The sequence below is a fragment of the Rissa tridactyla genome, chromosome 9, assembly GCF_028500815.1.
Source record: "Rissa tridactyla isolate bRisTri1 chromosome 9, bRisTri1.patW.cur.20221130, whole genome shotgun sequence".
NCBI classification, from domain to species: Eukaryota; Metazoa; Chordata; class Aves; order Charadriiformes; family Laridae; genus Rissa; species Rissa tridactyla.
In genome coordinates, this window is record NC_071474.1 from 20,974,638 (window position 1) to 20,990,066 (window position 15,429).

Genomic DNA, 15,429 nt, shown 5'->3' on the forward strand with positions numbered 1-15,429 from the left:
TTTTTACTTAGAAGTTGCAATAATGATGCATTTGCTAGGCGCTTGGTTAAATATATTGAGGAAACATGAGAGCCTCTCACTTTTTTCTTTTTTCCATGCATCCGTACCAGAATGATCTTGAATTCTATTGTATGACTGATTAGCTGCGTGCTGGGAAGTGACTGGATTGTATTTTGACACAGGCTAACGACCAAGAGAATAATATGATTTCCTATGCTTTCCTTCTTGCTGAGCTTCAGATTTTCTTCCTAATGTATAGGATATAATGACTTTTTGGTTTTGCTTGCTCTATTGTTCCAGTTATTTGTATTTCCTCCTCCTCTTCAGTCATGTTGGCACATGAACATATTGTTAATAAACTCGCTCTTTGCACATCTACGTTGAATTTGTTATTTGGAGGCTATTACAGTTATTTAGACACTGAAATGTATAATCTGATACACTTGTCAACCCTTGAGATATGCAGCAAAGAGGTTTTTTGGGGTGTTAGTAATGTATTAGAGAAGACAAAGCATCTTTGATACTATTTCAGAAACCAATCAAATCTCATTTCTATTTTGATTGCTTACAGGATTTGCTTTGTCTACACACGCCACAAGTAGCATGACTTAATTCACGTTTTGTACATGTGATTTATATAAATACTGATGGGAAATTTGACATTTAAACCAATAAAAGGTATTAGACTTAACTCACTGATTTTTAATAGAAAGACATTTCTTATATGGGCAGGAAATTGCAATAACGCATTTACTGATTTATTGCAATATTTTACTCTCAGATCTTCAAAATGAATTGTCACAGCTCTTCACAGTTAATAGAATTTGAGGTTAACCAGGGAGCAGCGCATCGCTACCGCCACAGAAGAGGCAGGAGAGCACAGCTGACAACCTCCATTAATTGAAGGCTGGGCTTAAACCTGGCAACAGTTGCGTTTCTGGAGACCCAGGTAGGCTAATCTCGCTTCTTTCTGTTTAAAAGAGGAGTTCCTGAAATACACTAATATTGATAGTTAAAATAACAAATCTAACAGTGGCCTTACGTAAATCTCAATTAATCCAGCAAAAATTATTAATTTGACCTGAGTGGGCTCGGGATCAGATCAATCCTAGTTTCATGTGACAGCTCTTAGGAATGGCATTCCTGGGGAGGGCCCCTGCTCATTTTCTCCACGTATTTTTAGTTTGAGTGGTCAATGAGGCTGAATTTCTTTTATTTTTAGTTTGTCTGAGTGGTCAATTTATTTTACAGCATTCTTTTCTATTATCTGTGTTGAACAGTTGTGAGAATCTGTAGCCTTGTGACCTTGTTAACTCTTATAACACGTTGTTTAACTTTGTGTTAGAAGGGGGTTTTCTGTGCAAGTTGGGTCCTCAAGCAAGAGAAACGTTGGGGTTTTTCCGCTATAACACTTTTACCCTGCTCGTTTCCTGGTAATCTGCCCTCACGCCAGGGTTCGTTGATGCTTGTCTGAAGTTCTGCCTGCGCTCACGTCAGTCTGATGCTGAAAAGTTGGAGAATTACCGTATTTCTCGATGGTATTTGGAATCTTCCGCTGATAGAGCACAAAGGATTGGGAAAGAGGAGAATAAAGTTTCTTGTCCCCAACCAGCCGCAGGGCGCGGGTGTGTGGGTTGGCCGAGCGGGTTACCCCACAGCCCTCGCCGCCCCGCGCCCTCCCGCCACCTCGGCGGGCCCGACCCTCCGCGCAGGCGGGGCCCCCGAGCCCCCTCCGCCGCCCGGCCCGCCTCCCGCAGCCCCTTTCCCCGCCCCTCGCCGCCGGTCCCCTCCGCGGCGGGCGAGATGCGGCGGCTGCTGGCGCTGGGCCTGGCGCTGGGCCTGGCCCTGGCCCTGGCGCAGGGCGAGCACCGCGCCGAGTACGACCGGGAGGCGCTGCTCGGCGGACAGGTGGGAGCGGGGCCGCCCGGGCCGGGGAGGGAAGGCTGCCGGGGGCGGCGGGTTTGACGCTGGGTTGGCTCTTCCGCAGGAGGAGGCGGAGGAGTACGCGCGGCTCAGCCCGGAAGAGCAGCAGCGGCGGCTGAGGGCCATCGTGAGGAAGATCGACTCGGACGGCGACGGCCTCCTCGCCAAGGGTAACGGCGGGCGGCCGCCGAGCTGGTAGCGCGGGTGGGGAGGGCGTTCACCGGGCGGGGACCGGGACCGGGACCGGTGCCGTCGGGGAAGGAAAAAGATGGGCTCTCCCCGTGCCACAGCCGGTGGGTCGTACGCTGTGGAGAATCTCCATGGAAAACACAACCACCCTCTTGCACGGTGCGTCAGAAACACCAACAGACTTTATAGAGAGGATATCCCAGTCCATAAGGCTCCTGTTTTATGTGGTGGAAGAAGTGAGGGCCGTCAGGAACACGCAAGGAGTGAGGTAATGTGGGTGAGAGCAATACTCCGTTGCAAGTACCAGCTTTGCTCCTTGCACATCTGAACCCGCTTCGATTCTGTGTTTGGAATCTTGTTTGTGCCACTCAGGCAGCAAGTTAAGAGGCAAAGAATTTACACTCCAGCCCTAACACTACGTACATGTGCTTCAATACCTGCTGACACTAAGTGACACAGAGGGACCATACATTGATTTCATCACAATATAGTATCAAATGTCTCCTCCCAGAAAGATTTTTATCAAACTTGTGAACTCCACGGTAAACTCATGCCCTTCCTTTCAGTACATCATCATGACACTTCTTAATTTTTAAGTTCGTTACAAAAATGTATTTTTGTTGTTCTGCTGTGATCTTGACAAAAAATCAGAAGCCTCTCTCACGCACCCTTACACAGAGCAAGTAGAATCTTTGTTCAAACGCCAGAACGGTGATATTCATTAACATGATATTAAACATGCAAGAAGCTTTCTAGGTGAGAGGACAAAATCTGGTTTTAAAGACAAGATCAACTGTATCTCTTGAACATCTTTCACTTTATATACCTGAAGTAATCAACTGCACACTTGCCTGCCTCTGACTGTGTAGAGGTGAGACAGTATGTAGCTTTGGTGGGATGGGTAATCCCGGTAATAAACAAGAGGCAGCTCACCACGTGAAGGCCATAAGGTCTATTTTAAAGTGTAGAAATTCCACCTGTACTCCCGTATTGCGTCTGGTTCTTAGTCTAAAGGAAACTTGCCTCCCCCTCACTTCCCAAAGGAAAACTCACAGTGGAATGTGTTTTTACACTAAGAAACTTATGGTATCGAAGCTTTTTCAGCTCAGTTATTTCTCAGTGTATTGCAGAACACCCTTTTGAGAACTTTTTCTTTATTAGTGGTGCCTCCATTTGGAGGCTAACAGTGAGAGAAGATGTGATATATTAATGCCGCTTTTCTAATGTCAGAGAATTAAGCATTTCTGATGAATGGCACTGGACATTATGTGCTCAGATGTTTGTGCCTTAAATGCTGGGAAATAAACCATACTATAAATTATAACTCCATCTTTAAGAAGTCATGGTGCAGTTTCTTGTAAGGCAATGCTGGTTTTGTGCACAAGCCTCAGTGGTTACAAAACACGGTGTGCGTGCCTCCTCATGTTCCATCAATTCACAGAATCTGTTATGAAGTTGGTTCCTTTGGTAACACAAATTCAGTACTCAAAATATATTTTTAAAAATCTCTTGCCTGCTTTTCAAAGATCTTTCAGTAAACCTAGTAAAGTTGTATTGACACTTCTGCCAAGAAGGATAGAACAAGATACTTCAGTGTTTAAAAAATGTTGTAAGACTTCTCTACACCAAAGTAGTAATTTCTGTAGGATTTTTTTGTTAGTCACTGTGACTCTTCAGAGCAGGATTTCAGTTGCGTTGATTTAGCGGTATGATTTTGCAATGCAGAGGAAGTTGTCTTCCCCTCCCGGGCATCTGAAAATGACTGGATGATACTGAGAGAATATGTTCTCCCAGTCTTCTTTAAATGAATTAACTTTAATGTATTTGTGTTAATTCATCTGTATATTAAGTTTTATTTCTTTTAGCTATGTTCCTATAAAAACAAGTAGCTTAAAAGCATTTCCAAAATATATAAGGCTTGATTTCAGCCCCAAGTAAAGGGAAGGTACCTGTTTGGGTAATTAAGGCAATGGCAGTGAATTTAGCTTTATTTCAGTTTGTGAATTTTTCAAAAGAAAGCAAAAACTGATGGGAACAATGTTTTTTAGGTACAAAGTTAGGTTTAGAGTTGTCTGTCTAAACCATATTCAGCATAATTTTCGTAAAGCTCTGAAGGGAAAAAAAAAAAAGTGAAAGGATCGTACTGTGTTGATTGGCTTCAGATTTGAAAAGCCGTGGCCACATAATCATTTCAAGCTGACATACATGTCAGCAACAACCAGAAGGGGCAAGCTTCTTACTTCCATTGTTCAGGTCCCAGTGAGCAAAATAAAGGTACTTTCTCAGCTGAAAACTAAGAATCTTCCTTCTTACGGGGTAAGTTTTTATTGATCCAGTGTGCTGTGCAGCTGTATGAACACTACCTGGAATCATTTTTTCCTGCCACTTTCCATGTGTATTAGAGAGGGACGCATCACACTTTTTCTGGCATCACCAATATAAATGAGATTAAAGTAACCATGTAACTCTAGCCTAAGGGTATCAATGAGGAAATGGTACTATGGAAGAAAACCTGAAGGCTGTAGCTGTGATCTGTTCTCTCATTCAGTTAAATTTAAAAAAACCATAGGATAGAGGAAACAGATTGTTTTGGTTTAACTAACTTCTTGCCTATATACTTACATCTGAATTGCAGACTATATTCCAGGCTGAAAAGATCTGTGGTATCTTTACAGTTTTTATAGTGCAGATGATTCTGATTTTTTTTCTTTTATTATTTTTTTAATGATTTTCACAGATGAGCTGAGTTCCTGGATACAGCAATCTTTTAAACATTATGTTACGCAAGAAGCTAAGCAACACTTCAATGACTATGACAGAGATGGTGATGGATTAGTGTCTTGGAAGGAGTATAATATGCAAATGTATGATCGTGTAATTGATTTTGATGAGAACACTGTCCTGGAGGATCAAGAAGAAGAATCATTTCGACAGGTAAAATGTTTCAGCATCAGTTTCTGTAAGCTGTTGGCAAAAGGCAGCAATGTTTGTTTATTGTGACAGAAGAAGATGGGTAGAGAAACCCTAGCAGCTGGCACATGTTTTAACACTTTCATCTATCTGAGATAGGGGAGTAATTAAAGGAAGGTAATGGTATATTAAAACTGCTACCATCAAAACAAAGGCAGAATGAAATCGTATCTCCCGAGTATATTTTGCTAGCTGAGTGGAATATAAGTCTATTGACAGACTTATCGCAGAGCATGGTCTCTTGTTTTAAGATGATGGTCTTAAAACAAGACTGCAATCTATTAGATTAGGTCTGTAGCCTAATCAGTGTCCTGCCTTCAGCAGGGGCCAGTACCACTGGTGTTAGAGGTAAAGGAAACCCTGGTACTCTTTAACCCCCTTTATTGCACTGTTGTATCCACTTTTTCAGTTATTTCAGTGTGGGGTATCAATAATTGCCTGCGTTAACATTTTCTATCCATTAGAGACTCAGAGAAAGAATAGCAATTCAGACATTTTTAGCAATCAGAATGCAACTCTGATAGCTAAAACTGGATGTATAAGCAACAGAAATTATGGATAAATTGCATGTATGAAAGCAGGTATTTAAGAGAGGAAAGGAAGGGCGAGAGAGCCAAGGAGGGAAGGTTCACCAAGAATCACCACACAGCTTGTTTCCTTTCAAGTTACACATTTATAAGTACATGTAAATACTTCCCCAAAAGAGAATAAGTGATTTTTTTTTTTTAGAATATTCTGGCCTGAGGAATTTTTTTTTTCTGTGAGGATTTCTTTGTCTGCTTTTAGTAAAGTAGTAGTAGCTAATATAGGATGTTGGCAGAAGTGAAGCTAAAATAGGCAACGGGCAGGGGATTTTACGCACAGAAGAAACAAACTGTAAAGCTTTGGAGGTCACTTAACTGAACAATTACATAGCTTTAAAATACAAAAAGACTTTAAATGAAACTACTAGTCAAAATATTGATCCCGTGTTTGAGATATTGCCATCATAGATATATACGCTGAGCTAGAACTACTCATTTATGTTACGCTTTGTTTGACTGCCTGCTAGGGTTTCTTGCTTGCTGACTTCTTCAACATATATTGTAAAAAGCAAAATTAGCAGCATTGTACAAGCATTGTATGCCAGCCATCTTCAGCGTTTTCCTTACTTTTGGAAATTAGTGATCCCGCTCTAATCAATGTGGAAGAGTTAGACTATGGTATTGATTTAGAATTGACATCAAGTAAACATAGGAATTTACCAGAAGGTGGCAGCCTTGTTCATCACTTCTCAAAAAAACACTGACAAACAGGCTTTTTCCCTCAATAGTTCATGTTGCAGTCTAGTACTTTCTGTAGTCAGTCCTTCTGAATTGCCTTCCTGTTTAAATTCCTGGCTAAGGTCAGCTTTTCTTTAAAATTACATTTAATTATTTTGCAGAATAGTTAGGATCTTAAATTATATTTTATTTGTTGCGTGTTATGCTCTGTATTAATCAGGTTAGCCTAATTTTGAGAAGTGTCAAATAAACGGGATATAAACTAAGAAGTACAATTTCAAATGGTTATTTTAAAAGAATTTGTGATCTCTGGTTTGCTGGCTGTTCCCTTCTCCAGATCATAGTCACAGTGATAGCACAACACACTCAATCATGGGATTGCAAAATTTTTATATCTCCTGTCACATGCAGTGTCTACTCACATGCAGTGAGTACAGATCAGTTATCAATGGTGTGCGTCTTTATTTTGTCTAAAGAGACTGTAAAAAATGAAAGAAAAAAACCCCAAAAATTTTTGCATATTTGTGGTGCAGAAACAAGTGCAAGACATTCAGAAATAAGAACTCGCCTGCTTACTGTGGATATTCTTTATTTTTAAAAGGCATGTTGATATTTATGCTTAAAACAGGTTAGATAAGTGACTTTGCTTTGAAATATGTCCAGGTGTAATGGACAACAGTCTTGTGTTAAAGGAAACTGTCTAATCTTTCAGCTCTTAAAATGGCTTCAGAAAAGACATTTTACATATATGATATTTCAAGACTGTCATTGAACTACAAACAGTCCTTGATATAAATGAGATTTAGATCCAGAAGGTTAAATGGCCTGAAAATGTTAATTTTGGAATTTGCAACGGCTACTATTAATTATAATCATTGTACTGAACTAGGTTAGTTTGGGAATTGGTGACTTTTAGAAGAGGAAGCATGTATAAAGACAAGAATTCTTGGTCTTTTCATTATCTCCCTTTTGTGTTTTTGAAGCCTTGGCTAAGAGCGTGTTTTAAATGTATCCTTAAATTGGAAAAAAAGGAAGTTTTTATGCAATTCTTAGAATAAAACTACCTCAATTAAAAGTGCTGTTCTCATTGCTCTGGATGAGCTCTTTTTAGTGAAAATATAACATCAGTGAAATATGAGTAGGTAAAGTGAAACAATTAACATTCTAATGAGCTTGCAGCCAGCTACTATAATGTTGTTTTTCCTTTTCATTAAGTGCTCTAACTAAATCTATTTTCTAAGCTTCATTTAAAGGAGAAAAAACGTTTTGAAAAAGCTAATAGAGATGATGTTCCTGATCTAAACGTGGATGAATTTGTTGCTTTTGAACATCCGGAAGAAGTGGAGTATATGACGGTAAGACTTAGGAGGGTATCTTTAGCAGCTTGTGTATGTAGATGCAGCATCTTTTTAATGCATGTGCATTAACATGCAAGCACAGGAAGTGTGCCTTTGAGCAGTTACGTGTACTGCTTTTACAGACCAAATTTAAAAATTAGGTAATGTGTTGTGGATCCTGTGCTGGAGGTCAGGAGCTGGAGCAGTAGTTCAGTGCTTTTCTTCGAAATCTCTTTCAAGAACTAGTATTGCACAACTATCCCAAACTTTTGGGATTGGGCTGACATAGCTATCTCTAAACTGGTTGGAAATACATCAGTGAGATTTTAGCTTGAAGAAGTTTCATGCGTAGTTCAGAGTTCAGTTCTGGTTAGGGGGACTTAAAGGAAAGATTTTTTTGCACAGGAAAAGGTCAAGTGCTGGTTACTCTCACTTTGCTTAAAGAGTCACTTTTCTGGCCAAAAAAGAGCATTCAGTTCTATCTGAAGCTTTAATATTGACTGTACTGTGCTCAGAGTTTGGGGGGTTGTTATTTCAGCCAGGAGCACTTTGTCGTTGGCCATCTGTCTCGTCACTGCTGTGACTGTTGGTGTCATTCCAGCTCAGTACCGACAGTTGACCCCAGTTAGAAGTACATTGCTGGTTTTCTGCAGTAGAGCCTGCAGTTTTGGCTGTCTGCTGCTGCAGAGCCAACTGCCAAGAGGAGCGCTATGCAAACAGCCTCTGTTTGTGCTGACATAACTGTTGATGATGGACAAACAAGACTACACAAATAGGGACCCTTGCTTCACTGGGAAACACAGGCCCAAAAGACCAACCAGTTTTCCTAACAATTTCATAAAGTTGCAAAAATGCAAATTTGTGAATACATCACATGAAAAAAGAAAAGTGAAATGAGATGATGCAGCTTTGTACAAATGCATGTTTTGCAGCTATTTGTGTAGTTCTGAATTATGGTGAAGGATTCACCTTTCAGATTTGGTTTTCATGAAACCTGACATGCTAAACTCTTAAAAACAGATATGTTTTGTTGCACAGGAACCACTAGCACTAGTCTGCCTAAAACAGAAAAGCAGATTTGAAATGAGTGAGTCTTTACTTTAAAGAATATCTCATTGCTCTGAAATGATTTATTGCTGTTTCTCTTGATTACGAGTTCCTAATTTTTCACAAATTGATATTTTGCTTTTTGTATGTATGCAAAAGGACTTTGTCATTCAGGAGGCTTTAGAAGAACATGATAAAGATGGTGATGGATTTGTTAGCCTGGAAGAATTCCTTGGTGATTACAGAAGAGACCCAAGTAAGGAAAAAGGGTGGGGGCATAAGAGAAGGAACGGAACAAAAGCTTTTGGAATGGTGTGAATTTTATGTACCTCTGTTTTCAGCTTTTTACACCTCCGCATACAGGGTCTGAGTAGCATTATCCCGTCTTTTAGAGTCATTCAGTTTCCTGGTACTGGGCGTAGTAGGTCATTATTTCAGTCTGCCCTATATATATTTGGCAGTAGTTTGTGTGTAGCCCATTCCACTGTTTCCTTGCAAGTTACTTCTTGTTTTCCTAAAGACTGAAGCATATTCCTCATCGCTAGGTATGCAGCTGAAATAAGATGCAGTTTTGCTAACTGAACACATCTGTGAAATCAGCCAACATGAATGTAAGGTTAAGCTTTCCTGGTCTTTATCAGCTTAAGGCGGCAGCTGTCAGCCTTGCTTTAGAAGGATTGAAGCTGTGTGTGTTTAAAAGAGGTGGAGGGGAAGTGTAAGGAGTCTGCTCACTGTACTAGATATCAAAATCCGATATGCTTTCACCCTTTGGGTTTTTTTTCTCCACTCTTGCCCTTCCTTAAATGTGCTGTGTTCCTTCTTTAAAAGAAAAAGCACACTCACCTGATGTTTATCAGTGCTTTTCTCTAGCTATGTTGCAAATAGATAAATATTTTATACGCTGTATTTGATTTGCTACAAGATAAAGTCTGCTTGGTCCTAAGGAGTGCTAATTCTTAAGTGCGGACTGGCACCCAAGCTGGGAAAAATGTTTAAGCCACATGAGGATATGGAGAAATAGAGGAATAGTCAGTTTTTCTTCACTCCAGTCAACCACCTGGAATTTCACCTTTTATAACCATCTTTGTTTGCCAGAGCCAGTAAAATCACTAGATCTCTGATGCAATACAGGGTTCTTTATCTTTTTCCTGCTCTGACTTGAAAAAAGCTTTTCCAAGGCAGTCTATCCGAAAGGTGTTGATGTTGACTGATATTGACTGATGTTGCTAGGGTCATTGCAGTAATAGAGAAGATAACAGCTTTGTCATTAAAACTTTTTAGCAAGAATTCAGAATCAGCTATAATTGTAGAAACTACTTCGGCTTTTCTCCAAATGGCCATCTCTTCTGCAGACAATGTTCCTGCAGCACACTTGAAAATGACTAATAGTGGCTCTGGTTTCATAATTGTCTAGTTGTTTTGGGCAACAGTGTATGGTGAATTATGACATTAAAGGGTAATTTACTTGTAAACTAGATATTAGGAAGGAAGGAAGGAGAGGGATCTCACTCCTGTTCTTTTATAATAGAAACCTAATTATTTTTAAACTGTTACTTATCTGCTTGTGATGCCATCTACTTTTGATTTCCATTAGATTTAGGAAGTTTTAATATCTGTTCATACTTGTCTGCAATGTTTATCAGTATAATGAATTGCTTCTAAATTTCTTGAAGAGTTAGAGACAAGTTTAAGATTGCTAGCTAGGTTGCAGGATGCCAGTGCATAGGGTAAGTAAAAATCAAGTATGCAAATAAACAAATAAATAAAACCAGTAAATGTAATTGCTTTGGATATATTCCAGGTGTTTTAGGAGAAAAAATGATAGAGAGTAAACTAATGTGAAAGCCTGCAGTGTTGGCCGGAGTCTCTTGAGCTTGCGCTAATCAAGAGCTTTGCCCTCTCTGTTTTCTGTCACAGATGGACCTTCCTTCATGTTAAAGCAGAGAAACAGACAGTAGAACGTTACCAAAAACTTCGTATGGCCCTAGAATGTCATAATCCCATATACTGCAAAACATTAGTTATCTACCTACTTTTTTGGGATATTAAAATAAACAGTTCAGTTGATGGTAACCCTTGACTTTAATGTCTGCTTAGTTCAACTGTAAATTTACAATCTTAATATTACCTTGGCTTTAAATTCTGTTTTAATCTATACAAGTATTTTTTTCCTATGTAGACAGATGCATTTATTTAATCTATTGGGACTAGTCTGTCCCACTTTTGTTTGCCTTTGTTTAGTGAAATCACTTTTATGATATACTTTATGAGATTAAGTGAATTTGCTTAGGAGAAAAGGTGGAAACATCTGCTTTAAGGTAAGGAGTGACTGTAACTTGACAAATGTGTCTTACTAGCTGCAAGGGAAGATCCAGAGTGGATACTCGTTGAGAAGGATCGGTTTGTGAATGACTATGACAAGGATAATGATGGAAAACTCAACCCTCAAGAGCTGTTGTCTTGGATAGTACCTAATAATCAGGGTATTGCACAAGAGGAGGTATGTATTTTGACTGCTGTTTAGATTTTAAATAATGCAGTAGAATTTTGAAGGTATCGCAACAAAATGATAGGTGCATTCAGATTTATCATATCTTAGTAGCTGAAAAAATAATGCTTAGTAAATCTTTCCATATATTCTTAACCTTTTTTCAGTTTGACAAAGAATGCAGGTCTTCTAACTGCATTAGGGAAATTTGAAGTTCTGATTAATTGTATGAATGTTTGTAAATTAACACAGCGCTTTTCTACATGTTTAAATAGCTTATCTGGTTTGACTTAAGGGTATAGCATTTTCATCAGTTATTTTTCAGTTATTGTAGGTAAATCTAATGAGATATACTACTAAAAGAAGCTGTTAGATACAGCATAATTTTGAAAACAAAAATAAATCATGATTCTTCTAACTGGATAAATCACCATAATTTGTAGAACTAAAAACTTGTCTTTTCATAAGTACAAGAAAATGGAAGCATTCCGTGATTCAACATGCTGTAATGCAAACTTTGGTGAAGATAATTAAAATGGTTTAATCGAGGATAGAATGCCGTAATAGGTTTAAGTGGGTTCTCGTTTTAGCTGTCTTTATTTTTTTGTAGCAGGCAGTAGAAGCACTGAGTGTTACAGAACAACCTATTTTAATAAGCAGACTTTACAGTCGCTCACTGTAGAGAGGATTTCTGCCTTTCCAACAGTAACTTTTTATCTTAATCTGTCCAAGTCTCTTTCCTTTGCACTGGAGGATTTTGGTGTTGAGAGTGGCAGGAACAACAGGTCTTCCCGTGTCTCCATAATTCCTGGTGAAGATAGGAGGCGCTTTGTGTCCAACAGCAATAGCCCATCTGCTGTGTTGGGCCAACTCATTACTGAGGTCCCACCTCATCCTTTTTCATCTCTGCTGGTGACAGAAAAAGCATCGTGGCCAGCACGCAGCACCGGCCGCTCACGTATCTAACCTTGTAGGAAGCTGAGCTGCTAAGTTGCTCTAGTAGTATTTTTGTAAATGTGTATCTGTAAGGGCTTTGCACAGACTTTTTTTAACATCTGACACTCGAGGGTGGTTGGTTCTTTCACAGAAACAGCACTGCTCTAACTGACGTGAATTCCGTACGGTGTCGAGTGTATCCACACCTGTGTTGGTTTGCTTGGTTGGCTGGGGTTTTTTTAGCAGTTCTTCGCTATTCATTTAAATTTTAGCTTACAGGAAGGCCATGCTGTAGTTCTGAAAGAAATCGGGTTTTTTATTTGTTTCTCTAATGTGCTGGTTTTTTATTCAGTTAATATAAGGGCTTAGCAAAGTCATCAATCCTAAAGAGACTGACTTAAGTCATCAACTACTGTTTGAAAGCTGAATGTTGCAGTTTCATTTTGGCATTGCAAAATGACTTGAGAAACCTGCTAGCTAAATAACATAAAAGTAGAAAAATTACTATACATTCCATCTCCAGGAATTTTTGCCAAGATGTTTGTCTGAATAATCTTTTAGCTTTTGCCGCACAGAGTGCTTTTAAAATCTGCTTGGCTGACATTAGTCCGTGTTATTTTCTTCAGTCCTTTTTGGTGATGTAGTCAGCTTAAATGTAAGTAATATTTAATGTAAAAAAAAAAAAGTCAGTAAGCAGTTATGTTAAGCCAAACCAATCAGAAAACGTAGGAACAGAAGGATTCTCTAGATCACTGTATTTGTAGATGTTTAGCAAATAAAAACCATGTAATATTGGGACTCCTCTATTTCTTTTTGTTTGTTTGTTTTAATATGATGGAAAAGTGAGTCTCCACAGGTTCAGGAAATAAAAAATGGTTTAGCACGGTAGACACCTCCAGAGTTGAATGCAAGAGTGCCTACCACTTATCCTGAGAGCTGTAAACACTGTTTATCTTGTCAGACAGAGGGTAAATATGTGACTGAAACAACTGGTGTGCACTTCTGAAAGAGGATGCTCAACTTGAAGGCTGTATTGGCTCAAATCGTAGTTGAGGTCTCATGCATCAAGGACTGGCTGTTGTAGGTGTCATTCAGTGGCTGCATGTCCTGAGGGGCCCTCTGAAAACACAGGGTTTCTGGATGATGTGCTGAGCTTGCATCTTCTGCACATCATATGCTAAAGACAGGTACTGCACTCACCTGTGGATTTCAATGACCATGGGTGCTTCCAGGAAGGCGATTAATCTCTGCTGGTTTAATACTCTTCCACCCTCAAAGTAAAGCTATGGGTTTGACATTGATTTGTTGCTTTAGAATTGATAGCGAGGGTAGAGATTTGCTATTACGATTTTGCCACCAAATAAAAGAGGCAAGGGGAAACAAACCGAGGAAAGAAAGGCTCTGTTCTGAATGTATAATCTCAGCTAGCTTGTTACAAATAATGGTGCTGTGGCAGGGCTCTGACAAAGCCATTCCAAAAGCATTATTTATAAGTGCTCTTATCTATTAACTGTGCATGTGGTCTTCCATTTATTTTAAAGGCTCTTCACCTTATTGAAGAAATGGATTTGAATGATGATAAAAAGCTTTCTGAAGCAGAAATTCTTAAGAACCAGGATTTGTTTCTTAACAGTGAAGCAACGGATTATGGTAGGCAGCTTCATGATGAACGTTTCTACCATGAAGAACTTTAGATTATTTATTTTGTAATCTGTTTTTCTTCCCTTTCTTTCATTTGGAGCTTTTGTTAAAAGCACCCATCAGCTATGTTGCAAGTTTTATGCTGTAATTACAGTACACTAATGTTTGTGTAAATAATTTGCATTCAAAATTTAATTGCCATCCTGCAGACTTCTTTGGGCCTCCTCTAGCCTTCAAAATTAATCTTAAGTACTTACCTCCAAAATTATATAGTGTTGGGAAATAAATTACTTCAGGGGTAGTACGGTATTGTGAAGAGTTGTTCTACTGTACTTGAAGAAAATGGAAAATCTAAGTGATTCTGAAAGAATGCAGAATGTAGTAACTGAGAGACTACTATTTTTTCTAATCAGTTTAATTAGGGTGGGGAGTGGGGAAGATGGGGGGATGTTTAGGGTCATTATTAACTGTGTTTTATTTAATACGTTTGGAGAAACACTTAGATTAATGCCTCAATTGTTTAAGAGGTTTCTACTTAATTTTAAATGGTTTCTATACTGTGTTTTATTGTATCATAAAACTTGGTATTTTTACATCTATAGACAATACTTGTTTTTAATGTACAATACTACAGCATTAGCAATACAATGGTATTTTGCAGTGCTAAGACCCTCTTCATTTGTTGAATTAAAACTTAAAATATTCTGTCTTTCAGTGTTTTGTCCATTTATTGCTTACTGTGGGTCACCCGTAGCAACTCCTTGAAATAAGAACAATGTACACAATGTACAGAATTGTATTGGTTGGTAGTGGGGGGACTACAGGGGTAGCTTCTGTGAGAAGCTGCTAGAAGCTTCCCCCGTGCTAGAAACTGTCCCATTGTGTGATTATTTGAAATAGTCCGAAAGGTTAAAGGCACAACAGATTCAATTTAGGAAGGTACCTGTATTCGCATTTTATGTCCTAGAAGGTCACAGAAATTAGCTGAGTATTCTAAACACAGAGAAAGCCTTGCAGAATAGATTGTGTGGACTGTGTTAGGGTTGGTTTTAATTCCTAGATAACGAACTCCTGCAACGCTCTTGCAGTGTTCTCCTCAACCAATATTTTCCTTCCTCCCAGCTCTCTTTTATTGAGTAAAAGCAACTAGTTCTGCCTTGCTTTTTTCCCAATATACCACCTCGTAATTATTCTCAGAACAAACAGGAACTGCCTTTTGACGGAAGTGTTGAAGTCTCACCATTAGAAGGCTAGCAATTTTGATTCAGAACAAAACTACATACTTTTACTGTATCTTTTTTTTTAGATACTATAGTGATAGAAATTCAAAACGCTTTTTCAGTTTTAGTGGTTGGGTTTTTTTCTATCCATATTTGTTTATTTTAGCTCCCTGGGAATGTGAGTACAAGTATTGCCATGTTGGTGGTGGGATCTGATTTAAAAAAAAAAAAAAGTCTAATTAAATCCAGTATGTCCAGGAATATTTAAACAAAAAGTTGCTGTCATCTTTGTTGGTTTGAAATATACCCCAGATTTCCCATTTGTTGTTGTTATTTATGTCATTTTAAAGCAAGTCTTACTGACAGATTCAACTGCATACTCAGTAGTAAAAATGTTGTTACCAACTTGAAAATTC

General features: G+C 38.8%; 1 protein-coding gene across 2 annotated transcripts; it reads left to right on the forward strand.

Moving 5' to 3' along the window:
- Positions 1-1,751: 1,751 nt before the first annotated feature.
- On the forward strand, positions 1,752-14,502 carry RCN2 (reticulocalbin 2). Of its 2 annotated transcripts, none has more exons than XM_054215180.1 (7): positions 1,752-1,908; positions 1,988-2,093; positions 4,850-5,046; positions 7,586-7,699; positions 8,888-8,984; positions 11,086-11,228; positions 13,694-14,502. In XM_054215180.1, the coding sequence occupies exons 1-7, from the start codon at positions 1,804-1,806 to the stop codon at positions 13,844-13,846; spliced, it is 915 nt and encodes a 304-aa protein (XP_054071155.1). In that variant the 5' UTR covers positions 1,752-1,803; the 3' UTR covers positions 13,847-14,502. The 2 variants fall into 2 exon arrangements, with proteins under 2 accessions (XP_054071155.1, XP_054071157.1); XM_054215182.1 differs by having other exon boundaries at positions 7,598-7,699.
- Positions 14,503-15,429: the final 927 nt, after the last annotated feature.